This window comes from Populus trichocarpa, chromosome 6 (genome assembly GCF_000002775.5).
Source record: "Populus trichocarpa isolate Nisqually-1 chromosome 6, P.trichocarpa_v4.1, whole genome shotgun sequence".
Taxonomy (NCBI): Eukaryota; Viridiplantae; Streptophyta; class Magnoliopsida; order Malpighiales; family Salicaceae; genus Populus; species Populus trichocarpa.
In genome coordinates, this window is record NC_037290.2 from 20180367 (window position 1) to 20202456 (window position 22090).

Consider the following 22090-nt stretch of genomic DNA (forward strand, 5'->3'; position numbering starts at 1 on the left):
ACTGAAGCACTGGCAATGAAGTTGTTATGTTGTAAACGATGTTACTGTAGTTGTAATTATTTTTTAAAATATTGTTTTTTAGAAATATATTCAAATAATATTTTTTAAAATTTATTTTTTATAATAATATATCATAACGATTTGAAAACATAAAAAAAAATATAACGATTTGAAAACATAAAAAAAAATATTTAAAATATTTTTGAAATGTAAAAATTTAGTGTGAGCTAAAGTAATGAAAAAATTATTTGGAAAAACTATAGTGATTTCTAATAAAAATGAAAAAAATAAATTTAATCAATTAATTTTTTTATAAACATTTCTTTTTGTTATTTTGATGAAATATTTTAGCATTGTTTTTTTAAGTAAAAAGTTTTCTTACAATTGCAAAAGTAAGTTTCAATTAAGAAAATTAAGAAATTTTAAAAATTATGGATAGATCATTTTTATACATATATATGAAAAACATGAGAACAATGAATTTGATAAGATTATATAAAATATTTATAAGAAAAAATTAATAAAATAAATAATTTATTCTTGTTAAATATTAACGAGCAAATTATTTTTTAAAAATTTTATATAAAAAAATACATAATATTAAAACAAAATAATTCCTTCACAAAAAACTCTAATATTTTAAAAAACAATAAAATAATATTTTATTAGCAACTAGGGGTGTTCAAAAAAATCGATTCATCAAGAAAACCGAAAAAACCGAAGAAAAATTAACCGAAAAAACTGAACCGAGATGAAAAACCGATTAAACCGATTTTTAAAACCATAAATTTTAACAGGTCCGGTTCGGTTTCGGTTTTAAAACTAAAACTAGCAAACCGAACCTGACCAACCAAAAAAGCCTAAAAGGCCGCCATCTGTGTAGGGGTATAAATAGTTAATTAGCCTAACCTTAACATAACCCACCCTCTCCCCTGCCCTTACAAAAAGCCGTCGTATGTGCAAATTGCAAACCACCTCTCCACCTCAAAACTCATTCTTCTTTTCCCTTTCAAGTTTTCAACTGCTCTGCATTCTGCGTCTGTGCTTTTGCATTCTCTTCTCTCTTTACTTCTAGCTAAACACAAACCCACATCTCCATCTCCCTGGTTTCTCTTTACTTCTATGCAAGTTGTCGCGATCCTCCTCCATTCTTGTAGATCTATAAATCCAGATCTATAGCAGGCAAAGCTTCTCTTCTCTCTTTACTTATGTGCAAGCTGTCGCGATCCTCCTCCATTCTTGCATATCTACAAATTCAGATCTACATCACGCATGATAGAGTTCAGTTCTATTTTTTAGATTTTGCTTATTTGCTCCTGAATAATGTTTCGAACTCTTGTGAGACTATTTGATTTGAAATTTTTTCTTAATCAGTGTATGTTCTCCTAGGTTACGAAATAATTTTGATATAAATGTATCATAGGTTACAAGGTTGGCTTCAATGTGAAAGCATGGTTGCTGTTGTTGGGCAGGAATGTTATCTTCATAATAAGTTCAAGTTTGCTGTTGATTTTGTTAACTTCATGATTTGTTGAATTTTTAGGTTTCCTAGTGATGGGATTAGGTTTCTCGGTTTTTTGCCAAAAAAACCGAATTTAACCGAACCGAACCAGTTCGGTTTGAACCAGATTTCGGTTCGGTTCGGTTAATATTTCACAAAACTAATATAACTCAGTTCGGTTGGTTTTTTAAGTCTAAACCGAACTGTGAACACCTTTATAATAGCTACATGTTTTTTTTTCAAGTAAAAATCAGTAGTTTTGATACGTGAAAACTAGCTTAAGAATATTCTTATTACTAAACCATGGAAAAAAGTTCTCTCTCAAAAGAGACTCCCAAGCTCTTAACAAGAGGCTTTTTCTAGTACTTTTAGAGCAAAGGCAAAATTCTTCAAACCAAGAGTCTCCTGTGACTTTTGCAATGTTTTTTTTTTTTTTTTTGGGTATAGAGGTGACACAAAACTCTATCTCTTGTGCATCAAACAACAAACAAAGTTAAATAATAAAAAAGATCTTACTCTAAACAGTTAAACATTGAAATAAGGATTCGGAACATAATTCAACAAAAGCTTCTACTTTTCTCTGATATTCATCTGTTCTTGGTTTTTTGAGGATAGTTTTCATACAAAGTTCTCCATCAATGCTTTTTTTTTTTTTTTTCTGTGAGGAATCAGAAATTATTGACAGATTCATATATAGTTTTCATATATAGTTTTCATCTGTTCTTAGTTTTTTTGAACATATTATCGAGGGGCTCATCAACATACTAGAAATTACCGGTGAATGTTTTTTCGACAGATATTTTTCGTCTATAATTCCATTGATAAAATAATCACAGATGGATTGTTAATGTAAACATCACCAGAACTTTCCATCGATAAAACTGTTAAATCCGGTATGAATGAAAGAAGGAAAGTATACCAACTGATCAATGGAATAATGTAAAATAAATCTAATGACTGGTGTTTAGGAGGGTCACTTTGTCGTAGAGTAGGCTCGATTCCTGAGCGGGAAAGACTTTAGAAAGTTAGTGATTCTGTTTCTGATTCAGCAGGCTGGAATTTGGATTTGCTAAGTCGTTTGCTTCTCACCTCTGTTATTAGCAGGATTCAAGGTATGCACTCAAATGGCAACTCGAATGACAGTGATATTCGCGCATGGGATTGAAATTCCAATGGGAAATGCTATGCTAAAAGTGGATTTTCTTATCTCATGGAAGAGGGTCCAATTGTAAAGATGGATAGTTGGTGCTGGATTTGGAAGATTAAGGCTGCTCAGAAGCATTAAGTTCTCGGTTGGAATAGGCTGCTTGCGGATGAAAGATATGAGGGTGCCATGGTTCCTTCTCCTTTATGTGCTAGACGTGGTGGTAAACCTGAGACTTTCCTTCGTGTGTTGCGGGGCTGTGAGAAAGTTCTCCCTATTTGGCACAAACTTCGTCCTACTGTGCAGCGTAACAAGTTCTTTGAAGAGGATTTATGCAGTTGGCTTTCTGCTAATTGCTTGCGTGGTGATGTTGAGTGTTGGGTTTTTATTTGCACTTCCTGGATTATTTGGAAAAATAGGAATGCAGGGGTGATCGGTTTTGTAAAAATGTTCAAATAAAATGGGTAATTGATATATGTGAATTCAAATTAAAAGTAAGATACACTAATTTTTAGGTTAAAACTTTATTAGAATTTAATTCTTATTCTATGCTCTTTAATATAAAATATTAATATGATTTAAATAAATTATGAGATTGAAAAATTGATATAAAAAACCTTTTGGCTATCATGTTTTGGTGAAAGCCAAAACCCTTTAAAAATCTATTACACATTAAAAATAAATAAAAATAGATAGTTGAAAAGTTAAAATTAGGCTTAAAGAGCACCTAAATTTTTAGAGAGAAAATATCTTCAGTAAAGTATGTTTTGGATTTAAACTCACATGCCAGCTCGGCCTAGCTATGCTTTGGCCTAGGTTTGGGTAAAATAATATTTTGGACCATAAAATATTTTTTTTTATCAACTGAGATTTGGACTTGGGTCTGGTTCAAGAAGAATTTTAATAATCTCTTCCAGAAACATTTCATGGTGTTTAATTTAAATAATTTTTTCATCTTAAAAAATTCAGATTTATAGTCACTACATTCAAATTTAATTTTTGTTTCATGGTGGCCAATCAAAATTGATGGGAGGGGGGGGGGTTTGAAGGAAGAGTTTAAGTTAATGTTTTTTAGATTTTTATATAATCTTCTCCACCTTATATTGTAGTGTTTTCTTCTCTTTTTATGCTTTGATTTTTCTCTTGAATTTAGAGTTTAGGTTTACTCTATTGGGAGATATTTGAGTTACATAAGTTTTTGTTCAAAGATTTTTTAGAAGTATATCTAAACGAAAGTGATGTTGTTGAGATCTTGAGAAATATATTGCTAACATCATAATTGCACAAATGATGAGCAATAAAGCTTTAAAGGACAAATGATTCATCCTTGACAGAAACAAAAGTTTTATTAATTTAAAGTACTTCAACAAATAAGTGTCTTTATTTGTTTTAATTTAAGCTTAGTTATTTTTGTTATTAGTATGTATGTTAAGACTTTGATTTTATACCAATTACAAGCTTGAATATATGTTTAATATGTATGCCAATATTGTTTTTTTATGTTGAAAGCATGTTTGTATTAAGTTTTATTTTTTCATGTTTATAGATTTAGACATGTATGCACTCTGACTTTCTTTGAATAATTTTTTTATGCTTTGTATGTTCTTATTATAATAAACTAAATATTTTTGCTCATTAGAATAATATATATATATATACACACACACACTTTGAATTACAATGAATGGTGAGGTTGGTTGTGACTGATCAAATATTATTTTAGAGGTATTCGGAAATGTAGTTGTGATTATGTTTCAAAGTGTTTTTTTATTAAAAATATATCAAAGTAATATTTATTTTATTTTTTTAAAAATTATTTTTTACATTAACACACTAAAATGATTTAAAAATATAAAAAATTAATTTTAAATAAAAAAATTAAATTTAAAAAAAACACAATTTCAATCTTATTTCAAATATTACTTTAGATTTAGTATTATGGTGGATGAGTGCAAGCGTGCTCCTGGGGCACTCGGTTTGTTCAAGGCCTCATATTTCAACAAAAACGACAACAACACGCTTCCAACCTTAACCAATAGAGGGAAGAGAGCATGACAGCATTACATAAAATTACAAATAAGTTTGATTGGATTTGAGTTGCTTTTCCTGTCTGTAAGATTTAGGATGGGATGCTTCACCTCCTCAACTGACACAAGCAGTAAAACATCTGATGTCAAAGGTTTAATGGCAGAGGATTTAATTTAGCTCGCATGGCATGACAAACAGAGGTGAAAACTCTGCCCACTAGCATGACAACGCTAGTTTCATGACAGATTTTTGTTCTTACATGAAGCTTTCTAATGAATGATCATAATGTAAAAATTCTGATTTTGGAGTGTCAAAATTGTAGCGGCAATTAATTATTTTATTTTATAGAGTAAGCTAGTTTCATAATAGAACATCTAACATATGTTCCATATATTCAAATTGAATATATTTAAGCCACACCCGTACCATATTACTGAATATATTTTCTACAGTATGATCCATGATCAATCTAAATCCCTATTTACACTTGAATCACCAATGCTAGATATACATATTCAATTAGAAAACTTTGACTTCAAAGTTGTCATCATCCTTGACCAAAACCAATATGAACAAGCTCGAGGTCAAAATCTCAAGAAGAACCTAATATTGGATTTTAAAGAAACTCGTGTATATATATGAACACTGTAATGCTATTTGTAGAGCAACAATGAACAGAGAACTTGACCATTACCATAGTGGCTTGATGGTCCAAGCCTCAACAAGAGTAAACTAATTTAAAATTTGAGACAATATTTGGCTCATCAAATTATATTGCTCATCGAGATCGATTATTTAGATCACACAATCTAAATTATAAAGTATGAGTTGCATGATCAGAATACTTGTGTATGTATTATAGTGAAGCTGGACATACTAAATCACAATTCTATGGGTATTGAAAATGGTGGGATCCAACCAAGGCACGTAGTAAAAGAAATTCCAAGCTGAATTGACATGTTTTTGCTATTATAGCCAAAACTGGTGATATTGTTGCTTCTTCTAGAGAGGCCATGAACTCAAATCATCGTTATTACACCTATCCTTTCATGAATACCAATAAATCTGATAATCTATCTTATTGTCAATAATCTAGCATTCTTCTCATAAATACCAATAAATCCAACAATCTTTCTGATTATCAACGGTTCAACCATCCCCTCATATGTGCTAATAAATCCAATAATCCTTCTGATTGTCAACATTCTAGCAATCCCTTTATGGATGCCAATAAATCCGATAATTCTTCTGATTGTCAACATCCGGCAATCCCCTCACGGATACTAATATATCCGACAATCCTTCTGATTGTTAACAATCCGAAATCCTCTTATGGATGCCAATCAATCCGATAATCCTTTCGATTGTCAACAATCCGTAATATTATTTCTCCCTTTGATTTTTCATTTCTAACAATTATACAAATCTAATAAATAAAATATTTGAAATGAAACTATGTATTTACATTTATAATATCTTATTTATATGATGATACATTTTTTTTGTATATATCAGGTTAACTTTTTTTAATACGAGAGGGTCAGAGAGCCTTTGACGCGATTCATGATGCTACTGGCGATGTTGTTGACACCACTTTCTCCATTTGGTTTTTATCATGTTGTTATGGACTTGAAGAGGTTGGGGATGCTCACCATTTACACCTTGCAGTAGAGGAGGATGATACAATTTTTCATGCACAACGATATGTTCATGGTTCTAATGATGCAGACCCCGTCCACGAGATAATTTATATTCATCTAGTAACTTCGATCTTATGAAATAATATGTTTCTGAACTTTATTTGATTTGAAAATTTACAAGAATATAGTTTCATGTGTCTAGTATTTCCATGTAAGATTTCAACTTGAATTGATATACCGTTTGAGAGATATGTTTGATCTCAACATTTTAAGGTCAAATTCGGACCCGACTTGGTTTGTATCATTTAACTTGTAATTTAATAACAAATTAAAAAAACTCAATTTCTAATAAAAAAACTCAATTTCTAGTTAAAAAAACTCAATTAATTTATTATTTCTATATAACAAATTCTCGTAATACTCAAGTATATCAGTTAACGAATCTGCAAAATTAGACTTTCATGTATTGTTTGAGACATATCTGGAACTACAGGTGCAATTGTGTTGCAATTCAAGTTGTTATAGAGACTACACATCTCAAGCTTTCTATCCATATATTGTAGGCATAACAATTCATCCAGATGAGAGAAACCAATATATTTGAATTCAGGACTGAAATCTGTCAAAAATATACGAAAATTGAAGATTCAGGCTACAAAGAGAAATTTTAGCATGAAGACTTTGTTTTTATTATCCTATTTTATTTATTTATTTATTTATGAATAATTATTTTTAATTTGGGTTTGTTCTAGCCCATTAGATATTATTTAAGGGTTTCTGTTTGGCATTGCGGTCCAACCGTGCTTTTGAAAAAACATGAATTGTTTTTGCTTTAATTTTTTTTTTTTGTGTTTTTGGATCGTTTTGATGTGCTGATGTCAAAAATAAATTTTTTTAAAATAAAAAATATATAATTTTGATGCATTTCCAAGAAAAAAATACTTTGAAAAGCAACCTCTACCACACTCTTAAACAAGCCCTAACATATAATTTTGATGTGTTTTGATGTTTCATATAATTTTGATTCATTATTTGACATATGTTAGTTGATTATTAGTTTAGACCCATTAGTTTACAACCCAAAAGGGGTCCATTAGAGTTAGTTAGATAAGACTATATTATGTTTTTTTTACCTGTAAATTGAGGCAGCAAGTTGAAAAATAAATGTGACTTTTCCTTTTATTTATGGCAAAACAATATTTCTTTGTAGGGAGAAAGATCGACAATGATTTATTGAAATTAATTGACTTTGTTATGTGTCATTCGCATATTTAGGGTTCTTAGATACAAGGTTATCATTAGGTCCAAGTTTTTTTCTAAGACATTTGATTCTTAGATATATTGTTATTCCTAAGTCAATGTTTTATCAAATCTGATTGTTGGTTTTCCTAATAGTTATCTTTAAATCAAGATTTTATTAAATTTCCAGGTAAAAATTTATAAAGTTCTATCAAATCTATAAAAAATATGACCTATTGAGTTTGATGAGTTTTTCTAGGAGAGTATGAAACTATTAAAAAAAACTCCCATTACTACAACAATTTTAGATGCACATAGGTCATACCCGCACATCTAATGGTAACGCATATTATACCTGTCTTAGGTGGTCACATATATGAAACATGATAACCCATTAAACTGTGCTATTTTTGAAATTATATATTTTAATTGTGCTAACGTTTTTTCTATCCGGCAGGCTAGTTTGAAAAAAGAAAGGAAAAAACTCATAAACAGTGACAGTTTTTAGGGAAAAAGGAGGAATACTGACACGTATCAATGTATAATTCGTCATATGACTAATGTTGTTCCTGCAGCTCAATCTCTCCAGTGAAGACTCCGAGGGGGTGGCAGCTGAAAAGGACTGAAACGAAAAAAATAAAAAAGAAAAGAAATGCACTCACCAGACACGTCATCTCAATGGCTTAAGCCCTCCTCTCCCTCTGTCAAGGGAAGGAACCGTACGCTGTGTTTTCGGCAAGTACGCTGCACCCTAACCTCTTACAGTCGAGGACATTGTCGTCATTTAAATTTTTTCATGAAAAAACCAAAACATCCTGTCGTCACGGTTTCAGTTCGTGAATCAAAACGTCTAGGTTGAAAACTAGGGTAAAAGAAAATCACTTTTCTTTTCTTTTCTGGCTGTTGTCTTCTCTCATATCTATTAAACAGGTTTTATGTTACAAAAAGAGAGAAACTATTTTATTTTATTTTATTTATACCAAATTCTGTAGGTATTTTACCTTAGCCTATCCGGTCATGACAATTTTCTTATAGAGGATTATTTGGAGTTCCTATGTCTGAATTTATTTTAACAGTGGCAATGCTCGCCATAACATGAAAAATAATTTTCGTCCAATACCAAAATCCCCCCCTTCTCTCTCCCTATCTCTCATTTCTCCCTTTTCTTTCCCTTCCATTTCTCTCCTCATATATATATATATTGAACAACAGCAGCAGCAGCCAAATCTCATCATCCTCTCCTCTTTAAATCTCCCAATTCAATTCAATCAAATCCAGTTTCTATGAATTCTTTTATTTTTATTTTTGGGTTTTGTTTTTTTTTCTTTTTGTTGTTTATTAGTTTCGGATTTGATACAATTTCTTGATTGAATTATTGAATCGACTTGGGTTTTGGATCCGTTTTTTATTTGTATTCTCGTAGAAAAAAATACGAGGGGCAGAGATGGAAGGATTGATGATGATAAATCTATGAGAGTATAAAAACAATTATAAGGATTTTATAATTGAATTCAATAAAATAAGTTACATAATAATAATAATAATAATAATAATAATTCAGGATGCCAGGATTAACACAGAGAAATGATCAATTTAGTAATGCAACATCACCCGGAGGCTCTTACTCAATTTCTGCTAATTCGTTCTGGTCTAAACACCGTGATGATGTTAGCTTCAATCAGCTCCAGAAGGTACTGGGCTGTTTTATTTCCCCTCTTAATTTTGATTGATGGATTAGTGTGTCTGTTTTTGTATCTGGGATTGAATTAGATCACTGTTTTACTTAATTTTGATTTTTAATTGTGTTCTTGATTGGATCTTGATGTACAAATTATTCAGTGAGCTTGTTTTATTAGTTTTTGATGTGGGATTTTTGTTTTTCTCTTTTTTATTATCTGGGTTTTCAGTTTTTTATTGACTAGATCCGTTTTTAGCTCCTTGTATATAATTCACTTCTGGAGTTCTGTGTTTTTATTTTCAAAAGAGAGATCGAAGTTTTATGTCAGTTACAATTGTTTATACTAGTGAGAATTGATTAGAGTCTAGGCAATGGAAATGGTGTTTCTAAAATAAAGATTGGCATTTTGTTACATGTAATCAGCAATTTTTTTTTAATATATAATTTTAAGTTTGTGTTTGGAGCATACAAGGTTTTGTTTATTTATTGTCTTTCAGTTTTTAGCCAACTATTGTTGCAAGTTGTGATTAGTCATTGAAGAATTTTTATGTACTTGTGACAGTTCTGGAGTGAGCTGCCACCACAAGCTCGACAGAAGCTACTGAGGATAGACAAGCAAGCCCTGTTTGAGCAAGCTCGTAAGAACATGTACTGTTCTAGATGCAATGGGCTATTGCTTGAAGGTTTTATGCAGATTGTCATGTATGGTAAGTCTTTGCAGCAGGAAGGAGGTGCTGGGCACCTTCGTTGCGATATACTGGAAGCCTCAAAAAATCTAAATGATTGTGGATCACATGTAACAAATGGGTGCCAAGATGAAATTCAAGATCCATCTGTCTATCCTTGGGGTGGTCTAACGACCACACGTGATGGATCGTTAACGCTTTTGAAGTGCTACTTGTTCTCAAAGTCTCTGAAGGGACTCCAAAATGTGAGTGCTAAAATTTTTTTATTGTGCAATTCCATTGTCCCTTTCTAGTTTAGTAGCTGAACTCTTGCTTTTAAATCAGGTATTTGACAGTGCACGTGCAAGGGAGCGGGAAAGGGAATTGCTCTATCCTGATGCCTGTGGTGGGGGAGGTCGGGGTTGGATCAGCCAAGGAATGGCAAGTTATGGTAGAGGACATGGAACAAGAGAGACGTGTGCACTGCATACTGCCAGGCTTTCTTGTGACACATTAATGGATTTCTGGTCAGCACTTGGAGAAGAAACCCGGCAGTCTCTTTTAAGGATGAAGGAAGAGGATTTCATAGAGAGGCTCATGTGCAGGTGTGTTTGCCAATAGCTTATTCTTTATATACAACATTGATTTTGAAATCAGTGGAAAACTATGAGAACTGAAAGGTAGATAGCCACTCTGCTTTTTTGGGGGTTGGAGCTTTAGATAACATTGAGACCAGAGGTGACCATATTGGTGAAACTGCCAAAGACAGAACAAAAGTCATTTGAAATCATGAAAAAAAAAAACCCGACTAGTCCAGCTTCTGAACAATCTAGAAACTCCCAAGAGTGTGGTGTGCTTTGTAAGAATCACTGATGTCTTCTAGTTTATAAGTATTGTAAAATCAGAGCTTATATCTTCCCACCTTAACAGGCTTTCTAAAGGAATCACAAACAAAAATATGTGGATGGCAATGCAGTTAGATGGCAATGCAGTTAGGAAGTGATCATTTACCTGCTTTGGATCGAACCAAATGGAGGGGAGTCATCTGTCATGACTGATAGTTTTTCTCTTCAAGATATTGTACGTTCTGTTTGATGTAAAAGACGTGGTTAAATCTAAGGAAGTGATGAGTTTTACTGGACTAATAAATTATTCAAAGCTTCTTCATAGGGAACTCAAAATGTCTGTTGAAAAGCAGTCCATTTTCTTAATTCATCTCAACTGATTATGCTCTCTTTTCGATAGTTTCTGTAGACTTTGTTGCTTTGGGGGCTTTGTAGCTAAGGGCTGAGTTTATTATTCGAATATCTATGAGAGCCTTGCAGATTCAAAGTGTAGTGGCTTGTAGATATTTTGATTACTAGTTCAAAACTGTGGATTTACTGTAAGTGGAACTTGCTAGCTGTTGAATATGGCATCAAATAATAAGAGTTTTAGTGATGTATTCATCACATTAGACTTTGGCTGCTCTTATCTCAGCATTAAAGCATTAAAGAAGTATAATTCTACAAGGCTGGATGATTAGGAAATATACAGCGCCCTAAGGGTACTAAAGGGGACAATTAACTCTACATATTTATCAAAGAAAATGGCATAGCGGGTGTGGGGATGGACTAAAGAGTAGTCTGCCCTTCTTTTATCTGAGATAGGCTAAAAACTAAACTTAATACTCATTGTTGTGGTTAATTGGATTGTTTTATCACCTGGACTTCATTGATGAGGAAGTCCCTTTCTAACTTCCAAAGAACGGTATGTTTGCATACTTTCAGTTGAATATGACATGGCACATGTTGGCCTCATCATGCTTGTAGACTCTTTCTCATATGTTTTTCCTTAGACAAAGCAACTGTAATGTATCCACGTGAGTTCAATAGTAGCCTATGTTGATGTCCTAAGAGTCAGAGGTCTTTGGTTCTAATCCATCAAACTTCACCAATGCCCATGGTTTGTGAGGAATTGAACACGTCAATGACTCAAATGGATGGCTCAGTTTGAAAATTAAACAAAACTCAGACTTTACTTGCATTTACCTATTAAAAATTGAGTATCATCTATTATAATTGAGAAACTTTGTCATTCAATTGGCATCACTTGTTTAAGATATCTCTTGAAGAATCCATTGAAATTGTTCAACAAAAATTATAAGCTTGAAGCAAAAATTTTGTTTTTGATTTTTTTAGTGTCCTTCGTTGATTTTTTCTTCTTTTATTTCTCTACAACCTTTTGGTTTACTTGATGGTTTGTGCACTTATATGCTGAAATGTTGATTATGTTATCATTGTAATTGTTTGAATTAACTAGACCATAAAATTTTAGTTTTCTCTTCAACTGGCATGGATCTATCTTATCGTTTTCCTTCTTAATATTTGCTTATTTTTAGTTGTGACTATTTCTTGTATATCTAGCTATAGCCTCTTTCTCCTTACCCATGAGCTTGTACTTCCATTCTGCATGTTTTCGTGTTAGGTACTTGTGTTGATTTGTTCTGTTTCTCTAAATAAATGTCTCCATCCCACAGGTTTGACAGCAAGAGATTTTGTAGAGATTGTAGAAGGAATGTTATTCGTGAATTTAAGGAGCTAAAGGAGCTGAAACGCATGCGACGAGAACCTCGCTGCACTAGTTGGTTTTGTGTTGCAGATACTGCCTTTCACTATGAGGTATGTTTTCTTCTGTGCGATTTTGTGGTTCTAAAGATATAAGATTCAAAAGAAACAAATTTGCAGAACAAATTGTGAAAACTCACCATGGATGTGACTAGTATGACCAATTATCTTAGCTATTTTCTCAGGTGTCTGATGATTCTGTCCAAGCTGATTGGAACCAGACTTTTTCGGACACTGTTGGATCATACCATCACTTTGAATGGGCAGTTGGCACAGGAGAAGGAAAATCTGACATTCTAGAATTTGAAAATGTTGGCATGAATGGAAGTGCTCAAGTCACTGGTCTAGATCTTGGTGGTTTGACTGCATGTTTTATTACCCTTAGGGCTTGGAAAGCTGATGGCCGCTGCACTGAGCTTTCTGTAAAAGCTCATGCACTAAAGGGTCAACAATGTGTGCACTGCAGGCTTGTAGTAGGTGATGGTTTTGTTACAATTACTAGAGGGGAAAGTATCAGAAGTTTTTTTGAGCATGCTGAAGAGACCGAGGAAGAAGAGGTGGCCCACTTTTTCCCTTAGGATCTTTATATTTGCAATAAATTTCTTAAAATATCCTTAGGGTTTATAATTAAATTCCTTTTATTTTTCTTGTACACTTATAGGATGATGATTCCATGGATAAGGACGGAAACGAATTTGATGGAGAATGCTCCCGGCCCCAAAAGCATGCGAAGAGTCCTGAACTTGCTCGAGAGTTTCTTCTAGATGCTGCAACAGTTATTTTTAAGGAAAAGGCATGTTTACAGACTTGAAACATGCTTGCTGTCCTTTTTCATATTAATTTAGAAAACCATAATTTGTTTGGAACTGTCATTTTCCATGTGATACCTATATGTCTCAATGTGCATGTAATCATCATTGCATGGGGGTGAATGTGCGGTAGGTTGTACATGGGGATGGGGTGTGTTAAGAATGTGTTGGGAAGGAATATTTCTATATATATAAGAAAGGTGGCGGGACAGGGTTTTCTCACTGGCTCACTAGATTTTAATTCAATCTGCAATAACCAAAATAGCAATGAATTGGGATTGAACCTGGACCTTGTAGAATTGCTCGTTATGTTATAAATGATGAAACTAGAGTAAATTCTAAATGAATACGAGGGCTGTAAATACAGTAGAACCAAGGGGTAGGTTGAGATAATTTTTCAAGTTGATAAACAAAAACATTTAAAAAGTTTAAATTTCTCAGCAGATTTGTAGAACAGATGATCCTACTAGGGGCACCACATCTCTCTTTATAGTGACAGAGAAGGCCTATGGAAATTTCTGAGGTCTCTAGCGTGGTTAAATGTCTCCTTATAACTTCACTAAAATTGTGGTTAACCACCTCTAGGAAGCCCTGTTGGGACATCTAATGGAGCAAATCAAGGAATCCAAATAGTGCATGGTGATATCAATGAATTCTGTTTAAACATAGCATTTTTTTTCTAAGTTAACCTTTATTGTTACATGTTACAGGACCATTTGGTGCTGCCCAAGAGTGCCTTATATTTTCTTTCTCAAAATTCAGTTATTTATTAGCTGGTATTTAAAAAGAGATTTTTCAGGATTACCTTTGTCAACTGGTCATAAACCATGATTGTGCCTTCTGGCCACCTAAAAAAATGAAATTCACTGGCTGTTGGAGAAAACCAATATCTGAATGCACATTCCCATGTTCCTGTCAGAACATGGGAGGATGAACTAGCAACATGTAGATTCTGTTTCTATGAGCACATGAAGTAATTGAATGTCTGTATTTCAGTTTCAAATATTCTAAGACTCAATTTGTTGTTTCAGGTTGAAAAGGCTTTCAGAGAAGGAACTGCTCGCCAAAATGCACACAGCATCTTTGTTTGTCTTGCACTAAAACTACTGGAAGATCGGGTCCATGTTGCATGCAAAGAAATCATTACATTGGAAAAGCAGGTCTTAATACTTATGATTTTGATTAAGATTTCATTCGAGTATCAAAATTAGGACAGCTCATCTTTTTTCATGAGATGCATCTCTGATAATACAATTTTTCACTGCAGATGAAGCTTCTTGAAGAAGAGGAAAAGGAAAAGCGTGAAGAAGAAGAGCGCAAGGAGAGAAGAAGAACAAAAGAAAGAGAGAAAAAGCTTCGAAAGAAGGAGAGGTTAAAAGGGAAAGAAAGGGATAAAGAGAAGAAATGTCCTGAATCAAATGATATTACCATGCTTCCTGATCTCTTAAAGGATGGATCATCACCAAGTGTTGATGAAGAACTGAACACCATCTGCTGTAGGGATTCACTAAGTGAAACAGGCAATATTTCTCTGTCCAGGCCTGGATCTTCTGACATTCAAGATGAACAGTTTTCATATGGATTTGAGACCTGTATAATGGAAAAAGATTCATATGATAGTCCTGATGGGAAGGTTGCAAATTTGAAAGAAGGGACTGGCTCTTTTTCAACTGAACAAGCAAAATATTCTCGCCGAAGATTGAAATTGCGGAAAGAAGTTCAACTTGATTCTTTTTTGAAGTGGCCTGATAGACGCCGATTTGCAGTTATTTCAGAAAGTGGGGCGGTGGTTAATAGATCAGAGTTAAGACATCACAGTGATGATTGTGACACTCCTTCTAGGCCTGTTAATGGATTGTATAGGCAGTCAAGGATCAATGGTCCAAAGTCCAATGGTCGAAATTGTGGCCTCAAGTTTAGTGAAAACTTTCATTGTCCCCACAACAGGATGAATGATAGATATGACTTCCATTCTTGCAGCTGCCACCAGAACATTGAATGCAGGGTAAAGGTTGAACCACATGTTTCATCATTAAGAGTGGACCGAGAGAGCAAATCTGTTGGCAAGTCAGAAACAGTGATGGATATGTCGAAGCAGTTCTATCGTGGTAACAAATATAGTCCAGTAGATCACATCCGTGAAGTTTGTGGAAGAATCAAAAGCAAATCCAACATGGGAAACAATCCTAAGAAAGTTTGGGAGCCCGTAGAATCACGAAAGAAGTATTCTTGGAGCAGCTCAGACTCTGATGTCATCATGAGCTCTTCTACCAAGGTTGAAGCTGTGGATCTGGATAGTAAACTCTTAAAGTCATCTGGTGAGACATGTTCCAGTGAAGTTACTGGAAATTCCATTGAAATTGATCATGATGAGAATAACATGAACGAATCAAGGGACTGTAGCCTTGAAACTGTTGAAGACTGCCAGGGTGGATACCATGAGGAAGTGAATGGTTGCTGCTCAACAGAAACTGGTTATGAGGAAATCATTTCATGTCCTGAAAAAAATTTCGCATCGTCTGAGACTTCTGATCCTAGCATTGGAAGCACTTTGAGTTCTGATAACTGTTCATCTTGCCTTAGTGAGGGAGATAGCAATACAGTTTCTTCAAACAATGGACATCTCGAATCGTCTTCCACTTCAGATTCAGAAGATGCCTGTCAACAATCAGAAGGAAGAGAAACTTCAACATGCAGTGGAAATGCTTTCTCCAATTGTAATGAAGTGGGGCTGGACAAGAGACCGAGTACAAATGGAGCTGAGGTGTTTGGAAGCAGGGAACCTTTTGTGCTTCAACCAGATGGTCAAAGAATGAACATTTTGGTAAATCCGCCGACAACAACTGTCCAAGATCCTGAAAATGGAATACCTGCTGTCAGTATGGGTTTGCAACATCAAGTTGTGTTTCCACCTTTGCATAACCATAACTTACAGTTTCCAATGTTTCAAGCTCCTTCAACAATGGGCTACTACCATCAAACTCCAGTCTCTTGGCCGGCAGCTCCAGCCAATGGATTAATGCCCTTCCCCCATCCTAACCATTATCTATATGCTGGTCCTCTTGGCTATGATTTAAATGGAAACTCCCGCATTTGTATGCAATATGGTTCAGTGCCGCATTTGGCAACTCCTGTGTTTAATTCTGGTCCAGTTCCGGTGTATCAGCAGGGAGAATACTTGAACTCAGAGGTTCGAACAGAGACACGTATGATGCAGGAAAATTTTACTGAAGCTAATAAGGAGAGGATGGTTCCAGCCAGATCACATTCAAACGAAGCACCACCAAGTGGAGAAGGTGGGAAAGTTGATAATTCTGCCAAATTGCACAACAGTAATACTGGAGTTGATAATTCTGCCAAATTGCACAACAGTAATACTGGATTTTCCTTGTTCCATTTTGGTGGACCTGTCGCTCTCTCAACAGGATGTAAGTCAGATCCTGTACCTTCAAAAGATGGAATTGCTGGAGATTTATCTTCAAAAGTCTCGGCAGATGAAAATGATCCAGCGTGCAATAAGGAGACTGCTATGGAAGAATACAACTTGTTTGCAGCAAGTAATGGCATAAGGTTTTCATTCTTCTAATATATTCTTAAGAAGTTGTGAGGTGGTTGTTTGGTACCCTATCTTCTTATTTCGTATTGGAAGTTTGATCACCGTGTAAGCCAGTAGACAATAATCTTCCTCCGAGAAATTCCAATTTTAGCAATAGTTCTCTCAGTTGATTGATATCCATTTTGGCTCTTTTTTATCTCCTTTTTATTTTTTTTATGTAGAGAGAAAAAGTTGGGAGAGTGGTATATAATGTTTGAGGTTTCTGCACGAGGTCAGCTTTTTTTTTTTTTAAAAAAAAAAGAACCGAAGCATTCCCCCTCCTTCCTCTTAAGCATGTCAGAACTGAAATCATTTGATTTTTTTTCGACTCTTGTTTTACTGTTGAGATTTGGCTATGTTGATAGCTAAAATTGGTTGAATGTATATGAAGGCTGAGCATTGATTTCTTTTCTCGACTTCACATGATCAAATTAATTAGTGCGCAATATGGAAGCCATTTGCCCGCTGAAATACTTTAAGTTGTTAATTGTATCATATCTCGGCGAGTTGAGGCTAATTTAATTTTCCGGCTAGCAAACCTTGATGCCGGTGTCATTCCACTTATTTAAACAGCCGGCTTTTTATTTAATTTTAATTTTAAATTAATTTTTTAGTGTTTTTGAATCATTTTGATGTGTTGATGTCAAAAATAAATTTTAAAAACATAAAATAAATAAATTATTTTGATATATTTTTAAGCAAAAAACACTTTGAAAAACAATCTCTACCATACTCTCAAATAGACGCTTCAAGGGCAATCAATAATAGCAGAATTGTGCATATCCAATACTACGGACAATCCCAAAAGCTAGGTATTAAGGGGATTCAGAAAACTCAGCTGAAAGAATTAACTACTAGATAGGTGTTCAGGCTACGCTGTGGGCTGAGATAAATTTTTTCTAGCATAAAAAAGGATGCTGAGATAATGATAATGTTTTTAAAAAAGTAACAAAAATCTAGGATCCAAGTTATTGATTCAAATGGGTTCATTAAGCTTGGTTTATTTAAAAATATAACTATAAAAAAATCCAATGACATTAATAATAATAAAACAAAAACAATGTAAAAAAAATAAATGTTTGTCAATATTATAAAAAGATACCGTCTAAATATTCTGAAAATATCTTAACGATCTTATTTGAAAACAAATCAAAAATTGAATGAGAACAAGATAACTTTATAAAAAAATAATAAAAGAAATATGAAGCTCAATTATCAGCAAATCAAATGTTGTAGGACGAATATAAGTTTTTTTTTCTAAAAATATAAAAAATCCCGACTTGAGTCGACATGCCAAATTTGTGATTCGGTCGTGAGATTGGGATAACTTTGTAGTAAAAAAAGGTTAACCCTCAAGCAAACTAAACGATGAAAGACAAAAAAAAATCAATTAAAAAAGATGTCGAAAAAAAAGCCCAAGTTAATCTAAGTTAATTCAACTAACCTGTAACCTAGGACATGAGATTGAAATAACTCTATGAAAGAAAATCGGAAAAGATCATGAAACACAAGACTCAATAACCTAATGTCAAATTATGAAATAAAATAAAACAATTTAAAAAAGACCAAATAAAAAGATCGAAGTCAGATTGAGCTAATTTTCAAAACCTGTGACGAGGGTTATAAGATCGGGATTACCCTATAGAAGACAAACAAGAAAAATCACTAAGCAAAATCCCTAATCATCCAAATATCAAGGGATGAAATAAAAAAAAAATCAATAAAAAAAAGGATAAAAAAACAAAACAAATTGCAATAAAAAAATAAAGACCAAATCTGGTATAAAAATTAAATGAAATAAAACAATGAGAGATGAAATTGAAAAATAAAATAAATCAAGAAAACAATAAAAAAATAGCAATCAAAAGAATGATGACCAAATTAGATAAAAAAATTAAATGAAATCAAATGCTTAAGAATAAAATTGAAAAACAAAATCAACTTTAAAAAGCATTAAAAGTAAAACAAATATCAATTAAAAGAATGAGGATCAAATTGATACAAATACAAATTGACATAACACATTTAATTTTTGAGAAGGCAAGTGTGAAACTTGAGGCACAAAGATAGAAAAGAGGGAAGAGAGAAAAATAGTTTACCGGGGCCACACCGCTAATCTTCCGCAAACAAGCATCCCATAAATTGGAAGAGCTCAGTGAGCTGCTCCCAATGATGCTGCGGAAGCCAACATTTCTAAAGCATGTGTGTGTTACACACACTAGCTACTTTTAGTTTATAAATAATATTTTATATTTATTAAAAATATCAAATTATCTTTTAATCAACTTCATTATAACAAAAAAAAGAAGGATGAAATACATAAACACCCCTGGACAATAATGCAAATTGTTTTGCTTATAAAGGTAATCTAGTCATTTCACTGTGTTTTAAAAAGTAAAAATTAAAAAAAAAACCCTAGTTGGCAATTTAATTTTTTTTTGTTTTTAAGAGTAATTTATTCATTACACCGTGCTAAAAAAATATTAAAAAACTGATTTGTTCCAAATTTTTCTAATAATTATCAATAAACCTTATAAAATAATTGTATTACCTCCTATAGCTAATTCAATAATTTTATCTTAAAAAGGCAAAATAGTTATCATAGAGTTTCAATTCATAATTTGAATGTACATAGCGAAGAACAAGCACTTTTAATTTTCTTTTAATTTAATTTAATAAGCTACTAGGTTTCCGTACAAAACTCAAACGCATTCATACTCAGAAACAGAGCACATTGGAAATATTAGAAAAAGTTCTCCCAGGACAAAGGCAAAATGCTAAAAATTATCAAGCAGAGCAGTTTTTGAATTTTAAAACTAGGTTTAGTTTACAATTTACTGCATCATTGAACTCTAAAATATGTGGGAAAAATATTGTGGACATTGTGTTTCTCATTTTATCTCTCTCAACACCAAAATAAAGGCTATCAATGAGCTAGTTTAGTCATTTTATAGGAAGACACGTGTCTTTTAAAAAATTATTGGAGTTACAAAGGTTTATTTTATATATATATATATTACTAAAAAAATCTTTTAGAAAAAAAAAGGAAAAAGAGAGAGCACTTTTATTTTGGAATTTTGTTATCATTTTATTTTTTAATAGACTGTAAAATGATTTAAAAGTTCATGGCATTTATATCTTTCACTCATAAAAATATTAAAAAAATTATTGGCGTGGGACATGTAGATGCCTACAAATGGACGTCACTTGTGCCTTTTAAGCAATTCATGTTGTGACTTTAGGCTATCAAATGCTGTCTTTCGTTGTATCATTGGAAGGTTCGCTGCTTCCTCTTCCTCCCAGTGCCACAAGTGTCGGTAAATGATGAGTGGTTTGTTATTAATGGTTTTTTTTTTTTTTTTGTCTCTTCTTTGTGAAAAAGTATATATTAATCATTTTCGTTTTTAATGTTTCAATTTAATTCTTATTTTTTTTTTATTTTTACTTGTCATATATTATTTTTTTCAATTTAGTCTATATTTTTTTGATTTTTGATTTTGTTTTTCTTTGACCTTTTTGTTAAAGTTTCATTGGTTTTTAATTTCATCTCTCAATCAAATTTTATAGTATATTACTTATTTTCAACTTGGTCCTTATTTTTTTGATTATTTTTCTTTTTTAAAAAGCTATTTTTTTTTTAATTTAACCCTCTAATTGAAAAAAATTTGTTGCCCTTCATTTATTTTTTATTTTGATTTTTACCCTTATTGTTTTAATTACATATATTTTTAGATCCTTTTGTGTAATTGATTTTTATTCCCGGCTTTATCTGTTAGATTTGTTAGTGATTAAACTTCATGATTTTTTTATTATGGTGCTTTTAGTCTAATGGTCCGAGTCACGGGTTTGAAATGTTAATACACGTCAACATCTTTTTTTGGCTCATTTGTTTTTATGGTTTCATCGTTCGATATTTTTTTTTAAATTGGCTTTATATTTTTTCTCAATTTATTTTCTATTGAGTTATCCCGATCTTATGACTTGTGCAACAAATTTTGCAGGTTAACCTGGGTTGACTTGCCTCTTATTACCCAAATTACATGTAGGGACAGAACTAATAAATTTTATTTAGGGGTGCTATCATAAAAAATATAAGGTTAGTAAGTATTTTATTTTTGGAAGGATTGAATGCATAATTATGAAAATTTTAAAAATTTAAGGACAAAAATTAAGATATTTTAAAACTTTAGGGGTGCCAAGCTCCCCCCAAAGCATAACGTAAGTCCATCCTTGATTACATGTTTATAATGTTAACTCGGGTTTTTTTTATTTAATTTTATACTTTCAATAATGTTTTTCAAGTTATCGAGATCTTTACTTTATTGAAAATTTATTAATTTATTATTTTTGTATGTTTTTTTATCAGCTAAATAAATTGGAATCAACTTAATGAACCTGGTCAACCTTGTATCTAAATTGTTTTTATTATTATTATTATTTCTTTTAAAAGTCTTTGTCACTTGGACTATCACTACCTTTTTCTTGTTTTTTTTTTAATTCTAATTTTGGTTCTATTTTAATTAATACCTTTTTTGTAATTCTTTTTTTAATAACTTTTAAACTTATGTTGATATCACCTAGACTATCACTACCTTTTTCCTTTTTCTTATTTTAGCCTTTTGTTTTATTTTTTTATGTATTTAATTGTTGAAGATTTATACATTGTTTTATGTATAATATAGATGAGCTTTTTTAAAAAACTAAAAATATTTAATTTAGTATATACAATCTTGCATCACTTTTTTTTTCTTTTATTCGGTTTAATCAATTTTATATATGTATTAATTTTTATTATTTTATTAAAAAATTTAATTTTAATAAATAAATTTATTAAACATAATTAAATAGGAGTTCAATATTGCAAAATCAAATATCTTATTCTGTCTTGATTTTTTCATCTTGATTTTTAGTCATTATTAATAACTTTGTATTTATTTATTGACTTAAATAGTTTTTAATTTATTTAATTAAATACATAAACTTTTAATTTAGACTTAAAGAATTTTTAATGTAAAAAAAACACGTCAAAGAAGCAGACATCCTCAAAAAAAATATTGGAAAAAAAAAATTTTCGCCTTGCAAATATAGTGCGGGTTAAAAAGCTATTGAAGAGATCTTCAAAAACACAGGGTTCCAGGACTATCAAGTGAAGACACCCATAGTCTTTGGAAACCAAATACCATCA

The 22090-nt window shown here is 32.2% G+C and overlaps 1 protein-coding gene across 1 annotated transcript; it reads left to right on the top strand.

The window, feature by feature from the left end:
* The first annotated feature begins 8443 nt into the window (after nucleotides 1–8443).
* Nucleotides 8444–17031, top strand: LOC7455633 (uncharacterized). Its single transcript, XM_024603831.2, has 8 exons — nucleotides 8444–9243; nucleotides 9793–10161; nucleotides 10241–10500; nucleotides 12414–12555; nucleotides 12687–13058; nucleotides 13163–13294; nucleotides 14342–14470; nucleotides 14578–17031. The coding sequence occupies exons 1-8, from the start codon at nucleotides 9115–9117 to the stop codon at nucleotides 16894–16896; spliced, it is 3852 nt and encodes a 1283-aa protein (XP_024459599.2). The 5' UTR covers nucleotides 8444–9114; the 3' UTR covers nucleotides 16897–17031.
* Nucleotides 17032–22090: the final 5059 nt, after the last annotated feature.